The sequence below is a fragment of the Rhododendron vialii genome, chromosome 11a (assembly GCF_030253575.1).
Source record: "Rhododendron vialii isolate Sample 1 chromosome 11a, ASM3025357v1".
Classification (NCBI taxonomy): Eukaryota; Viridiplantae; Streptophyta; class Magnoliopsida; order Ericales; family Ericaceae; genus Rhododendron; species Rhododendron vialii.
The window spans coordinates 32186959-32203050 of NC_080567.1; the positions used below are offsets into that span (position 1 = coordinate 32186959).

Below are 16092 nucleotides of genomic sequence, written 5' to 3' on the forward strand. Positions count from 1 at the left end.
TTATCGATATGGTTATATCGGTCAATGAACATCCCAACCGGGCTGAAGAAGAAGGAAGATGGGCTTGGATTGGTAAGTTCATGGCCGAGCTCTGGTTTGGTTTCTACTGAATCATTTCCCAAACAATGTCCTGGTTATGAGCCTATCCTTAAATGGGTACAACACCACGTTTGAACATGCCAATCCAAGCCCAAAATCTACATTGGTTTCTACTGCATAATTTTTGAACACTTTTGAACATACCAATCCAACACTTATGAATTAAAATTATACTGTAATGGTTTCTTTTAGACGACTGGACAACCTTTTTTAATTCAGAGAGGATCATTCCCCAAAACCTAGGAGATGAGTGGGCATGTTATTTTTTGGAAATATATTGATATATTAATTGCATGACCACTTCTAGGCAGTGATTTGGGTTCACGAGTGATACACAATGATCATTGTAGCTGTTGTTGTGAATCTTGTGATGTTATAAACCAATTTTAGGTTTCTTTATAGTGTTGCTTTTATTGATTTATTTCCTATCCTACCTGTAATAATTGCTTCGAACAGAAAAGCATCGTCACTAAGAGAGAACAAAATATGTTAAAAATTCATAATTATGGTACAATATTGGCAACGCTATGGTTGGCCTTGATACATATTGGCTTAATGTCTGTAGAATAAATTGAAGTGAGGAAGGCGTAGATGCACTGAAACACCTATGTGTTATCTTTGCATGGGTGATAAGTGGTTCATTGTACATTTAGGGCAAGTCACGTGTGCATTTTGTGTATTTTTCTTCAGGATATGCCTATCACTTGGCACTTGAACTTTTAATTAGAAAAAGTGCATTTTGGGGTTCAAGATATTGATAAAGTCTCTTTGGTTGCTATTTATGATTGAAGAAGAAGAAGAAGAAGGGGAAGAAGAAGAAGAAATTGAAGCAGCTATTGAAGAAACAGAAAAACAATGTGCTCGATCAAGTGACTGCAGAACGGAAGGAATTGGAGTTAAAATCTAGCCAGTTTAAAGAGTTAGAAGAGAGGTGAGTTTCTTTATGTAAAATTGTTTAGTAAAGTGGCGTCAGTATTTGGCTTTTAGTGAAATGGTAATCCATGCCCCTTGTATAAAATGAGTGTTGATTTCCCACTCCAATCCAGGACTAAAATATATCACCCAATAACCATTCTTCTTGACATGCTTCCTTAGAATCCAAATCCCACAAATTTAATGCTTTATGATTCCTTTTGATAATAACTTGTATATACTTCTTGTGAAATACAGAGTAAAGAAGCCAGAGATGCCGCAGGTGATCAAGTCTCAGAGTTAGCGGAGGAAGTTGACAACATACCAGTACCAGCTCACAATATTGTGGGCATGCGTGCCCGTTTTCGGAATTTCCGGATTCCGAGACGCGAGGCAAGGGGCCCGGGTCGAGGGAGCGCGTGCGGGGAAAGCAAGCGCTCGCAAAATACAGAGTCGCCACTCGGGTTTGAAGGTCCGACACCCAAGGAACCGTATTTCGAAGCACTTGCTGCGCTGTTTGATTTGAAAAAATTAAGGAACCAGTCCGTCATAACCATATCTGGGTTCGAGAGCCGGGTTACGAGAGGGGAAGGGTTTTATGGCACCCCTCTCGCCCAATCCGGGGATCGGTATCTACTTAGGCATTTGCGAAAAGTGTTTGTTTGCGATTCTGTTTGATTAGTCAATTCTTTAGCCATTTAGGACGGGGGAACAGTTTAAGGGATTAAAACTGTAACAGTTTGCAAGATGTGATAGATAGCATGGATGAGTGAGATGACAAGTAATAAATGGAATGAAGTTCAAAACGTCGATCATACATCAAGACAGCGCTGTGTATGATTTTGGCACAAACGAACAGCCAGCTTGCATGCGTGAGTTCATCCGCATGCAAGCAAACCATCGCGCGACATAACCATATACTCGCGCGAGTATTGACGCTTCACCAATGGTTTGAATTTCACCCCCTTCTGGGCTCTGGAAGGACCAGTGCTCACCCAGGTGCAAACCAAGCAGTTTATAGGTACTTGAAAGTAAACAATATTACAACAAACAGACAGAAATATTATAAAAACGCAACCCCTAAACAGTGGGGGTGTTTAAACAGAGGCCAAGGCCAAACTGCTCATGCAAGGGCAGTCCTTGGAAGACAGAGAACCATCGCGCGACAGAGTGACATAGGTGCGCGATTGTTCAGACTGGACTTCCGGGAATTGCTTTGCATACTTAGGGCTCTGAGACATGTTCAGGAGCATCCCAAGAGCATTCCAAACCAAGAGGTGTTATAAACTAAGCTAAACAATGATTTTCAACATGCAAAACAGCAAAGCAGTGAGCTAAAGCTCCTTAAAAGACTTTAAAAAGACTACAAACACAATAATAAACTTAAAGACCAGGGTCCCTTCCCCACGTGGTCCAATCTCACGCAGACAGAATTGTCGCGCGAGTATATGGGACCATCGCGCGAGGGTTTCCCAGGTAACAGCTCTTGAAACCCTGCTAGCTTTAGGGCCAGAACTGGTATCGATTACCAGCCTTGACCCTGCCAGCCCCCCTCAGGGGTTCGAACAGTGAGCAGAAAGATATTATACCTTTGCTTGAGTGTCTTGTAGATGGCTTGAATGATGAGATGGTGAGATTTGGAGGGTGATTATGTGAGAGTGAGTGGGGTGTGAGATGTTTGTGCTTGAGTTTGCCTTCTTCTTTCTTGGAGAGAGATTGGTAACCCTTTGCAAGAAAGCATGGGGGGGGGGGGTATTTATAGAAAAAGGGGTTAGTTGGTGGCTAGCAAAGGCCTTGTAACCAGCCAACAATGCTGGTTACAATTGCTTGGTGGAGGAGTGGTGTGGCAAAGGTGATGGGAGAATGGGGGGTGAGGTGGTGCAAGGGGAGCCCCCCCAGATCGCTGTTCAGCCGAGAAAACGGGGTCACATAGGCCTGTAGCCCCCTGACCACCACGCAATCTGGGTGAAAATGACAGGTGTTGACCATCGCGCGATGAAGTGAGAGCATCGCGCGAGGGTCCAGCCAACCCCGCGAGGGTCAATGGTCAAAGCTTTGACTTTGACCACCACCTGGCAAATGGACCATCGCGCGAGGGTCCTAGTGTGTCGCGCGACATTCAAACCCAAGGTCCAGGTTCTGATTCAAGGGTTTAAGGGCTAAGAAAGGGTTCCTCACATGCCAAACTCAAGCCATTCCAAATTCTCGAGATTGTTTTTGACCTGATTCATCATCGGGAAATCAAGAAACCGAAGAACAAAGTAAAACGATCGGGAAGTCAGATCGGGGTGTCTACAAATATGTTGAATTGCAAGCCGCGTCACTGAATTCTTCACCCAGTATGAATTGCCAGCCACCATGAATTCATTACACAATTGGTTGAATTGCAATTAGCGTCTCTGGGACATGCTTCATGTGTATTGGACGATTCTCTTGAGAGATCTCAAAATGGTAAAGGTCTCGTATCTGCTCTGACCCAATACTCTATTTGTTGAATTTCTGCTAGTGTTTATTTTTCTTGTTTCTTTTGGCTGAAGTCTTAGAGGTGTTTAAGAGAACCTCGGCTTTTTTATAGAGCCCTTTGTCTTCTTTCATGCTCTTTTCTATTACATGGCGCTCTCTGTCCTATCTTTCGCGTACGAAAAAACTTAAGCAGTCAGGTTTGGAGTGGTCTTTGGAGTATTGAATTACTGTAGTAGTTTATTGACTTGTTCTTGCTAGAAGACCAAAACAAGTGCATGATCAAAAAATAATGCTACGGTGATTTTACTTTATAATCATAGACCCTGCTTATGATTTTTTGTATCAATATATACAACTCATTGGGTATCAAAAAGGAAAAGAATCCTCTCCAGGTCCATTTCGGGATTGGAGGGTTCCGTTAAGAAACGAAACGGCATACTTCGATGATTGAAACTGCTTGTTTTGCAAAACTTATGATCAAAATTACATCTAAAATTTACTTTGTGAGTACTTTCACAGTTTTACTTGAGGGAAATGATTTGGTCACTCCATATTTTGATAACCACACTTGATCAATATTTGTGTTCTAGTAATACAAATGATTTGTTGATTCCAAAAATAAAGTGTACGACAAATTCAACTTGATCATACAGTTATTATCAAATGAACGATTCAAATTTTATTAAATGAACGATTCAAGTTACAAGAATGACATCTCAGTGGAACTCACTCATCACAGTGCATGCTAAAACCGACCCAATCTCACACCTAGGGATATTGGGTTGAATCTCATTCTAACTAAGTTCTCTCTGTGCACAGTTTTTACGAGCTTCCATCCACTTCTTATTACTCCAATATTTCTGTAAAATTCTGGAAGTTCTTGACATTTTATTCATCTTTGATCACCATATATACAGAGTACAAGAGTATCAAATCCCATAAGTCATGGGATTATGCAAGATTACAGCTAACATGACTACAGAATTTACTATAAATGATATTGACCATAAGGTGCTAAAATCACGGGCTGGAATATCTTCAGTATGTGTGTTTTCCTAATAATTTCTATCTATTCTTTTCCACTCATTATCCCAACTCTCCCTCAAAACCCATATCAACTACTCCCTTTGTCCCTTATTTAGAGCCTAGTATTTTATTTTGGGTTATCCCTTAACTAGTGCTATCCTGTGCCTACAGCACTACGCATCTCGATTGGAATGGGATGACAGTTGTGTGATTTAGGTGAAAACCATGGGCACTTAACCAGGAAGTGGGATGATGCATTATAGCCTTTAGATCAAATAAATCTAAGTCGTTCCTGTAACGCCCCAAGCAGACCACTGGCCTAGTACCCTGATTTTGATCCACAGGCCACACCACATGACCCAAAAGCTTAAGCACAAGGTACTAATAGTAGCCCACAAGGTTTGTTATATGCCCAAGATCATCCATATAGACTTCCGATGTGGGACGGGGTGTTACAATTCCAACAACTTGTCCCCACACCCTTCTGTTTTATAATTACACTATCAAAGCTTTTGACCATTTGTCAACTAAAGCTAGAACCTTGCACGTCTCTTCTTGTGTCTATGTTCGCTATATTGTCTTTGGTGCCGATGTTTTTTTGCATTGGAATGGGATCCTCTCCCGTCTCTTAAAGAGATTGAAGGTTGTCTTGAGTTCTTTATGAATCTTTCATTGTAACGTTAGTCGCAAGCCGTTAATTGATTTATCACGATGAGGACATTGCCCATGTAGAAAAGAAATAGTAATACTGTATGTTGCCTGTTTTATGATAGAGATAAGTGTCCATTTTGTAAAGTTAGAGGGTAAAAGTTGGTGTATTATCTATTTTATCTCTAAAAGTAGATTCCATTTTGAAAACTTAGTGAGTAAAAGTATAATGATGTTGGATAAGTAGGGAAAGTGGAGGAAAAAGTTGATGCGAAAGGTATAATGATTATGTCTTTTTAATAAATTAGAGTTACAAAACACTTAAAAAAGAAACTGAGGGAATAGTACGTTCCCCCTTGCTTGCCGCTCTACATAACTACATATGAAACATTCACCGGAAAGTTGCCGCTCGTGCAGTTCTTTGAAGTGATTGGATTCTTTCCCTTGTTCTTTTTCCGCCCCTTTGGATGCTTTGGATAGAGTGATTTCGAGAGAAAGAAAAAGTAAAAGAGGGTTTTGATTTCTAGTCAAATTACGCATTTGAATTGACTATTTTGATAAGAATGGAGAGAAAAGTGTATAAATAAAATATTTTGATTAGCTCCTTCCCTTTCTAACTTAATCTCATCAAAATGGTGAGATTTTGTGAGAAATTGCACCCCTTTCTTATCTCACCATTTCTCACCGGGGCTGTTAGGAAAAGATTGAGAAAGTTGAGAGGGAATTTTATTTGTTCTCGGGAAATTTTTCAGTGCCGGGTAGGCACGGTGCCACGTGGTGCCGAGTACTGTCTCGGCCGTCCAAACGTATTTTAGACGGTCCAGATCTATTTGGATATTTTTTGAGTATAAAATTATCAAAATGTCCCCTCAAGTCCAAACAGATCTGGACCGTCCAAAACACGTTTGGACGGCCGAGATGTGCTTGGCACCATGCCCGCTCGGCACCGAAGAATTTCCCGTTCTTCTCTGCTTTTCACTGTCAATCAGGGAATTTTTTAATTTTTTTTTAAATTTCCTCCTCCTTCCACGGGCTCCGGATCCCCTGTCCTAATTTGCCTGTCCCACTCCCCTGTCCCAGTTTTCTGCTTGTGCCACGTAGCCCACTCCTTCCTCCCCTCTACCAGAGTTTACTTGCCCAGTTAAGATGTTTTTTTCTGGTCTGCACTACTCATACTATAAACATAGTCACTCCGCTTGGTTCATTATTTTGAGAGTAACTTTTACTCTCGACATAGTTTTCAATAAAAAACCTCAACCAAACAAAGTGAGTATAAACAAACATTTTAAGACCAAAAAACATAGAATTTGAAAAATCAACGTGATAAGTTATTTTTTTTAATCGAAGTATATTTAATTAAAATGCGAAACGGCACTTACAGCGATTCCATCCGAAAATAGTGACAAGGAAAAACAACACCAACAATTTGTCAATTTTTTTTAATCGAAGTATATTCCATTAAAATGCGAAACGGCACTTATAGCGATTCCATTCAAAAATAGTGACAAGGAAAAACACCAACCCATCACCGAGAAACTAAATATCTGAGTCACTAACATAAGAGCGGGATGTTAGTGACTCGGATATTTTGTTTCTCTGTGATGGGTTGGTGTTTTTCCTTGTCATTATTTTTGGATGGAATCGCTGTAAGTGCCGTTTCGCATTTTAATGGAATATACTTCGATTAAAAAAATGGACAAATTGTTTGCTTTGTGATGGGTTGGTGTTATTTTTTCTTGTCACTATTTTCGGATGGAATCGCTGTAAGTGCCATTTCGCATTTTAATGGAATATACTTCGATTAAAAAAAAAAACTTATCACGTTGATTTTTCAAATTCTATGTTTTTTGGTGTCTTCAAATGTTTGTTTATACTATGTTTATAGTATGAGTAGTGCACACTAGAAAAAAAACATTTTAACTGGGCAAGTAAACTCTGGTGGAGGGGAGGAAGGAGTGGGCTACGTGGCACATGCAGAAGACTGGGACAGAGGAGTGGGATAGGCAAAATGGGACAGGGGATCCGGAGCCCCTTCCACGGTTTCAAACACAGTGCCTTTGACAGAGGGTGTTCCACTTTTACAAAAAAAAAAATTTTTTTCAAACGAAGGTAATTTTAAACTCAAATATAATGAAAATAAAAAAAAAATTTCAATTTTTTTTGCACCGTTTAAAAGATCTTAATGAGATCTATCAAACAAGATCCATATTGATAGAAAAATTATTTGCATAAATACATTATTTTTAAGCTTGAAATTGCATTCTTTTTCAAAAAGTTCTTTTTTCCAAAAACCGGAACACCTCAATATCGCATTACTAATATGAAAAGAATCAGAATCTCGTTCAAGTCGCATGCGTTTAGCTAACTCTGCGCCGTCGTTGGTGGATCCGCAAAAAAAAGCGTGATCAATGCCCACTCCTCGTGCTTAAGGGATTGGATACTCCCGTTGAAGTGGAAGTGAAACACCTCGTAGGCTCATTTACTTCTGCATTTTAATTTCTTCAATCGATGGCTACTCCGGAATCCCAAAACCCCTCCGCCTCTTCGAATCCCGGAGGTAGATACGAATCATACGATGTTTTCTTGAGCTTCAGGGGCTTAGACACCCGCAAAAAGTTCACCGATCACCTCCACCACGCTCTGAAGCGCGAGGGGTTCCAAACATTCAGAGACGACGACGAGATCAACAGGGGTGATGTTATCAAACCCGAGTTGCAGAAGGCAATCGTGAATTCCAGGACGTCGGTGATCGTTTTGTCGAAAAACTACGCCAATTCAACGGCGTGCCTGTTTGAACTCCAGACGATTCTCGAGCTCTGCAAGAGGTCGGATCACTTCGTTTTGCCCGTGTTTTACGAGGTGGATCCGTGGGAAATTAAGGAGCAGTCGAAAAATCTGGGTTTCGGGAAAAAGGAAGCGGCGGCTGAAAAAGTGAAGGGATGGAGTGCGGCGCTTAAAGAGGTTGCGAGTATGGCCGGGATGGTTTCCCAAAATCAATTTGACGGGTAATTGAGAGATTAGTATTTGGTATTTTTCTAATTTTTACTAAAGTTCTCTCCTTAATTCTCTCTTCTTTACAGTTATAATAAAATACCAAAAATTAACTCTGATTGGAACTTGAGGATGGAAAGGGAAAGGAAGAGAGAATAATAAAGAGGAAAAGTGGAGGCAGAATTAAGAAGAAACTGGAAAGAAAATTTCCAAACACACGTTTTCTAGTTGTAATAGATGTTCAATTTTTTATTAGCAAATAAGAAGAAGATCAGGTATAGGTATACATCTAAATATTGACCCCACTGCGAGATTCTTGTCTCCGTCCCCAGTGGGATTGGTCCCAAGGATTGGGATAAGTTCATAGGACTCTCTGCTTGTGGATGGTGGAATTGGTTTCCCAAGATTTGGGGCCTGTCCGTATGGGAGCTCTCTGCCCCGGCTTCAATTGAGCCCCGCTACTAGACGGGACACTTGATTTGTGAAAAAAAGATGCAAATTGTTGATTGCGCGAGCATATGACTAACAGTTGAGTTGATGAAAGCAAAAGATTTGTTTTATGAATTCCTCATAAACTACTACAACAAGGTTATTTCATACAAAGGAATAATTTGGTTTAGGGTTCTTTTGAAGCTGATAGCCAACTATTTATGTTGGTAATGCATTTGTTGCGACCCTTATATTTGTTAAAATATCATGTCATAAGAGTAGATAAAGTTAGCACACTCTACCACATGTATATACCTAGAAAAAGTATTCAATGTCCCAAGGGCAAGGACATGTGGTGCTCCAACCCCTCCTTTCACAACACATTTGTGTGGTCTTCACCACAAAGTGTGTGGAGTTCACACAAATGTGTGGTGAAAAAAGGGGTTGCGGCACCATGTGTCCTTGCCCCAGGAGCACTGAATAATCTCCCACATGTACCATCTCTGCTGTACATGGTGAAAACTAGTTCCGAACTGCTAACCTACAACTATTCTTTCTGACGCCAACAGTTAAACCTTCTCCAAATTTACTGGGTTGGTATTGGAAAACCATAACCTATTAATTTGTAATCACCATACTAGTGTTCTTATCCTCAAGTTATCTTTGCTACACTTCATTTCTTCACTACCACCTCACCCTCTTCGTCAATTTTATTGCAACATGCACATCTACTACTAGTGCTTGACTGCCACACCTGCTACCAGTGCCTAAGTATCCACCACATCATTAATCTTGTTGCAAATGTGAGATTTCTGGCTCGATTTTTTGTTATGTAAATTACTAAATTCCGGGTCACAGTCGCCCAGACAGCCCATTTGTGATTTTAACTCCAGAGCTTTCGGTTGTTTCCTTCCAGACGGTGGTTGAGTTTGTCCAAACTGTCGATACGTGGCTTAGCGGATTTTATTCTGTTTTGGACTTTTTAAAGATTGGTTTTGGAGTTTCTTTAGTGATTTGGACTCTATACAAAGGAAACATAATCTGGCAACGATTCTGATTTTAGTATAAACATAGCAATACTCTCTCACTAGGATTTGGACTTCTTGAGTGAATCCCTCTTAAAGGTCGGTAGGGGTATCATCTGTAGAACCTTAGGGTTCTTTTGAAGATCTGTATCTGTATTTACTTGCCCTTTTATGGTGGGTTCTGTGGCCTTCGGTCATTTCGAAGAAGTTCATATGTTTTGAGGATTCTTTCTAGTATGTTTTTTTGTAACGTCTTTCCTTCTCTCTACTTTTTATGGTATGTTTTTTGTAGTTTAGGTTTTGAGAGAGATTTTGGGCATAATAAGAGGAGAGAGAGAGAGAGAGAGAGAGAGAGAGAGACATGGGAGAAATAACTGAAGGGAAAATTTATTGAGGACCGTGCTGAGAGAGGGGGGGTGGTTAAGAAACGCGCACCTAACCTAATCCTTGGGGGGCCATCTCACCATCAAGTACTGCGGGCACATTTAAAGCAAAGGCAATCTTTGTATGAATGGGCTCCACAAGAGGCGAAAGCAGGCTGCAAATATAAACCTTGTATAGAATGGAAGAACTGTGCTGTTAGAGAGGGGGTGGTTAAGGCGTTGCGCAGCTAACCTAATCCGTGGGGGGCATCTCACCATCAAGTACAGCGGGAACATTTAAAGCAAAAGCAAATCTCCTTGTGAACGGGCTCCAAAAGAGGTGAAAGCAGGTTGCAAATATAAACCTTGTATAGAATGGAAACACAAAAAGGCGTGTTCCGTTATAACGGACACGTGAAAGGGTGCGAGCTGGTCTGGATCTCCTATAAGAGGTTTTCCTTTCTCCTAGTCCTAGTTATAGTTAATGAGCCACTCTCCCGCATTCCAACTAACATTAAAAGCTTTATGACACTTTTGAGTTTATTATAGTTCTAATCCAACCCCTTCTTCTTCGATTGTGTGCCATTTCCGGTTGCCATGCATAACTCTCCCCAGAAAGGCATTTTGATGGTGTGGAAAGCTCTTTAGGTAGAAATGAAAGCCTTTACCTTTGTAGTTTGCATCGTTGGGAGTCCAAGGAAAGTGATGCTACTCATTATCAAATACTTCAGTTCATAGCTAGTTTGTTTTTTTTCTTATATGAGTGGTTGTGCATAGAACCTCTTTGTACGTGGCCTTCGGTTTTTTTGTCCAAGGCATCTACTAGATGCCTTCTTTTTAATATACCCTTGCTCTTACTGATAAAACTTGAAAAAAGAAGAAGAGAAAAACTAGCGTAAGATGTTTTAAGCAATCGTTTGTTTGGATATCTGCAAGGAAATTCTGATTTTTTTCTCTCAAATCTTTTCTAATCTTACCATGCTTCATTTTCCACATATTAAACTTTTAGGTATGAAGCCAAATTCATTGACGAAATTGTTGGTCAACTCAAAAGGAAGCTAGTTGGCAAGCATCTGATGGTTGGTGATCATCTAGTAAGTATGGATTGGCAAACTATGCAAGTTAATTCATGGCTAGAAGATGACAATTGGCAAACGGGGGTTGGCATTCTTTTGATATGTGGAATGGGTGGAATAGGCAAGACAACGATTGCTAAAGTTGTTTTTAATTCAAACCATGGTAGATATGATGCTGCTTGTTTCCTCTCAAATATTAGAGAAGTTGCTAAAGCACCCAACGGATTAGTCCGTTTGCAAAGACAGCTTCTTTCAAATCTTTTGGGAAAAGAAGAGCACAAAGTGAACAATGTTGATGATGGATGTAGGAGGATGAAATATATCTTAGCCAACAAAAGAGTTCTTCTGGTCCTTGATGATGTGGATCAAACGGACCAGCTATCTGCATTAGCTGGCCAACAAGATTGGTTTATGCAAGGAAGTAAAATTATCATAACCACTAGGATCGAGAGCATGATGAATGCTCATGAAATTTATAAGGTGTTCAGGCCTGAAAAACTATCCTTCGATGACTCACTTGAGCTTTTCAGTTGGCATGCTTTTGGGCAAAAACATCCTATTCAAGGTCACTTGGAGTTATCAACAAGGTTTGTGCACCATTGTGGTGGGCTTCCCTTAGCCCTTGAAGTATTGGGCTCTTCTGTACGACGGAAAAATATAGATGTTTTGGAAAGTGAGTTACAGAAATTGGAAGCAATTTCTGATAACACAATTCTGAAAAAACTTGAAATAAGTTATGATTCTCTAAATGATAAACACGATAAAGATCTATTCCTAGACATAGTTTGTTTCTTTGTTGGAAAAAAGAAAAATAAAACGATCAAAATACTAGAAGGATGTGATTGTTTTCCACTTGCTGGAATTCATAACCTTGTCGATAGAAATCTCTTAACAATTGAAAATGAGACACTGCAAATGCATCAGTTACTTCAGGACATGGGAAAACAAATTGTTCGCCGTGAATCTAAGCATCCGGAGAAGCGTAGCAGAATTTGGCGCCCTAGAGAATCCTTCAACATTTTGCTTCAAAAAATTGTAAGAAACATGTTTCGTCTCATGATTGTGTGTAACATTTTTGCACATGCTTGCAAGTAACTAACAATCGTTTTTTTGTTTTTAATTTTCTTCAAAGGGAACGGAAATAATTGAAGGCCTTGTACTGGACATGAACATGTTGAGAAATTTTGACATGCCTGTGATTGAAGCAAGTACATTTGAAAAGATGTACAATTTGAGACTACTCAAGCTGAGTGGTGTTCAACTATTTGGAACATCCAAGGCATTTCCCAAGAGATTACAATGGTTGTATTGGCGTGGTTTTCCATCAACATCTTTCCCCAATGATTTTCCTCTCGAGAACTTGGTCTCTCTTGACATGCGTTATAGCAACTTGAAACAACTTTGGAAAGGAACTAAAGTAAGATACTATGTTTTGCTTCTCTTTTTAAGATCTTGTAATAATGATTTTGGTTGTTTAGTTGCGTGAGAAGAGCATCTTTTAAACTTGTCTGCATTACGTGTCTTTTCGAAATAGGTTCTTGGATCGTTGAAAATTTTAAATCTCAGTCACTCCCCAAAACTTGTGAAAACTCCGGATTTCTCGAGAATCCCAAACCTAGAGAAATTGGTTCTCAAAGCTTGTCCAAGTTTGTTCGAGGTCGATGAATCTATCGTAGAACTACAGATGATAGAGTCACTAAATCTACAAGATTGCAAAAATCTGCGAAAGCTTCCAAGAAATATTGGCATGCTAGACTCTCTTGTAGAAATAGATATTTCCGGTTGCTCAAACCTTATGGGGGCAATGGAGGAGCTTGAGAAGATGAAATCACTGCAAGTGCTTAAAGCAAGTAGAATGGATACTGATCTTTTCCTTACTATGGAGGTTGTATCACAAGCATCTTTTTGGCCTTGGGTTCCAAAACCAAGGGTAAAAATGTCATTGGCCACTTTACCAAGCTCTTTGGTACGTTTAAATCTTTCTGATTGCAATCTCACTGATGCTGCATTTTCCGGGGATCTTAAGCTCTCCAAGTTGCAGCATTTAGTTCTAGGTGGAAATCCAGTTTCCAGTCTACCAAACTTCATTAAAGATCTTACAGGCCTCCAAACATTGAATTTATCACGTTGTCCAAAGCTCCAGCAGATTCGTTGGTCATCAAACATCTTACATAAACTGGATGTCGAAAGGTGCGATGCATTGGAAAAAGTGACGTTCGAGGCTGGGACCTATATTGAAATCATCGTTGATAATCTTTCCCTTAATTTATCTCACATTCAGGACAGTTACAAGTTCTTACCCGTCAAAGATGTGGATGTGGAACTGCTCAAGAGTATTGGTTTCTTCAACTTGGACTCTATGGCAGATGTTGAGATTGCCTTTCGGAAAAGGTTGGGGAAGACTGTCAAGTGCCCCATTCAGGTTCTCTCTCTCTCTCTCTCTCTCTCTCTCTCTCTCTCTCTCTCTCATATGCATTTAATGGTTGTAACCATGGATTTCATCTTCCCAGATACTGTATGAAGATAATGTATTCAGCACAGTTTTTCCTGGGAGAGAAGTTCCACATTGGTTTAGCAATAAGAACGATGGATCCACCATATCATTTACTGCCACCTTATCTCCTCATTTTGGTTTTCGAGGCTTGAATCTTTGTGCGGTGTATACACTTCTGGAAGAGAGAGAACCTGGAAACGAGAGAGATTGTCAGCCCCTAAAATTTGAAATCAATAACAAGAGCAGTGGCGTGAAGACCGTCTATGAGTCAAGCTTCTTTAGCATTCCGGAAAAAGGTGGAGATGTGGTGTGGTTAAGCCATTGTTTCGAAGCAAATCTGTTGACAGAGGGCAATGAAGTGGAAGTTTCGTTCGGGATTATTGATCGACATATTAAGGAGTGTGGAGTTCACATTCTGTACTTCGAAAAAGAGGGAGAAGTATCCCAATACGTTAGCAGCATACAACATTCATGGGATCAGAGTTATTCTCTATGTATGCCTGAGGAAGGTGCGAACCTTTTCTGCCTTTGTTCTTATATCTATGCATATTAACAGCAACATCTAGCTAACTCGTAGTGATGGTCTGTCTTGAACAAACCATCAAATATATATGAGGACTTGAACAAACTACAAGTTTGCGTAGGTTTCTTATCTTAGAAAGATGATACATAGAAAATTGAGACCTCTGAGATGCCAATATCATTGGAAATTCTACTTAGTTGTTTCTCGTCTTGAACTAACACGTACGAAAATATGTAAACAGTTGTGTGCAATGTTCTTCCTTTCTTCATTTCTTATGAAGAAGAAGTGCGCAAGGACCAAAAACCAAACATGAATCAACACAGAGAGAAAAGTTTCATCTATTCACAATCACAGATTACAAAACAAATCTCTCTCGGAGGAGGAGCACCCCATGCCGGAGCTCAACTCTGTTGGAAAAATAATATATAACTTGTTTTATTTCGAGAGTTGTTAGTTGGTTATTATGACTTTTCATATTTGTTACTGTGAGTATTTTTTAAGTAATGGTGAGCAATTGAAAGGTGTGAGTTAGGCTAGTGAAAGTCTCTAATAATATTGTTAGTGGTGATCATGGGTGTAATGCATGATAATTAGAAGTAATAAGCTACATACCGTTATTCCTAGAATAAGCACGTAATTAATTTAGTCTTTGGAAGTATGAGTGAAATAAAATTCCAAGTACTCTTCTCCCATATTGTCTTCTTCTATTTTGTGAGTGTGTGTGCATGCGCTCTTGCCTCCATCAAACTCAACTCCCACTCTCTGCATGGTTCTCTCTCACCTTGAGCATCTCTTCCACTCTCAACGCACTTATCTCAGACCCACTCCTATACACGCTACAACTACATGTATAAATAGGCACAAAGTGGAGCCTTGTATCCAACGGAAAGAAAATAAGGCGGCACACAGCCAAAGACCATATCTTAAATGCTCTGTTGCTTCTGTTCTCTGGGCTGCGCAATTGCAGCTGATGTCTAAGGCTTCTAGATGGCCACCCTTTTGGTCTATTAATCTGAGCCAAATCCTCACAGGGATTTATCAAAGAAGGACATTACAGCAATCGGCAGATAAGATGTAACGGCAGACATGGGGAAACCACTGAATCTGGCCAGAGGCTTTTTCTCTAAGGACCTATGAAATCGGATGCATGAAATGAGAAGTTCAGGTACATACATCAAACGTGTGTCCATTTTTTGTTCTACAATTGGACCGGTCCTATTACACTAGAGGACTAATAAGATGTAATGGCGGACATGGGGAACACTTACCTTACTTCACAAAGAGCTAGCTCTGGGACGTCAATCTTCGGGTACATCAAACGTGTATCCCTTTTTTTTGGTGCAGCAACAAGCTGTATTAGAATAGAAAATTTGTACTGAAAAATGTCTTGGATAGGTCAATGATTGGATACAGTGTAATAATTAGCATCAGGATTTAGAGTTTGGATAAGCCTGATGCAGATAGAGCATGGCTCCCATGTTTGTCATGGCTTTATAGTTGGGTTGCCGGTATAATGACTTGTGATTTTTAGGTACCCACTTAGAGGTGGTGAGAATGCAAAGTACATTGTTATTATTTTCAAAAATGGCTTTGAGTATTAATGGTCTCAATGTCTCATAATCATGTTTCCAATAACCTCATATCTTACAGCTGTGCGCGCTCATCTACCTTTGGCTTTAATCTTGGAAAAAACTGAAGTTGCTTCCAAAAGCTTATCGAAATTCAAAACCTTGCTTAGTTAGAAAGTCATGGTTCAAATACACCCCAAAGGGCAGAAATTTAAGACTGTTGAACCATTGATCTCCCTAAAAACAGCCAGCAAAATTCCCATGCTATGAGCTCCTATCCATTTAGAAGTAGCAGCTCAAGAAAATCCATTACAAAACTGAATATGGTGGAAACATGAATCACGATGAAAATTCATGACCGTAGCTAAAAACTCATTTTTTTAGTCTTCTAGTTCAAGCTCAGAAGTGTATGTGATGGCTTGCGGGTAAAACCTTCTGTCGCTGTCTCAAGCTCTCTCTTCAACTAATAACAAAGC

The 16092-nt window shown here is 39.9% G+C and overlaps 1 protein-coding gene across 1 annotated transcript in view; it reads left to right on the plus strand.

Annotated features, from left to right (window-relative positions):
- LOC131307847 (disease resistance protein RPV1-like) overlaps positions 1–15665 on the plus strand; it is a 64876-nt gene extending 49211 nt beyond the window's left edge. The window contains exons 2-6 of the mRNA XM_058334565.1: positions 10965–12066; positions 12164–12448; positions 12566–13453; positions 13542–14034; positions 15080–15665. Coding sequence (XP_058190548.1) covers positions 10965–12066; positions 12164–12448; positions 12566–13453; positions 13542–14034; positions 15080–15126 — 2815 coding nt within the window. The 3' untranslated portion in view covers positions 15127–15665. The remainder of the gene's footprint in view (positions 1–10964; positions 12067–12163; positions 12449–12565; positions 13454–13541; positions 14035–15079) is intronic.
- The last annotated feature ends 427 nt before the right edge of the window (positions 15666–16092 follow it).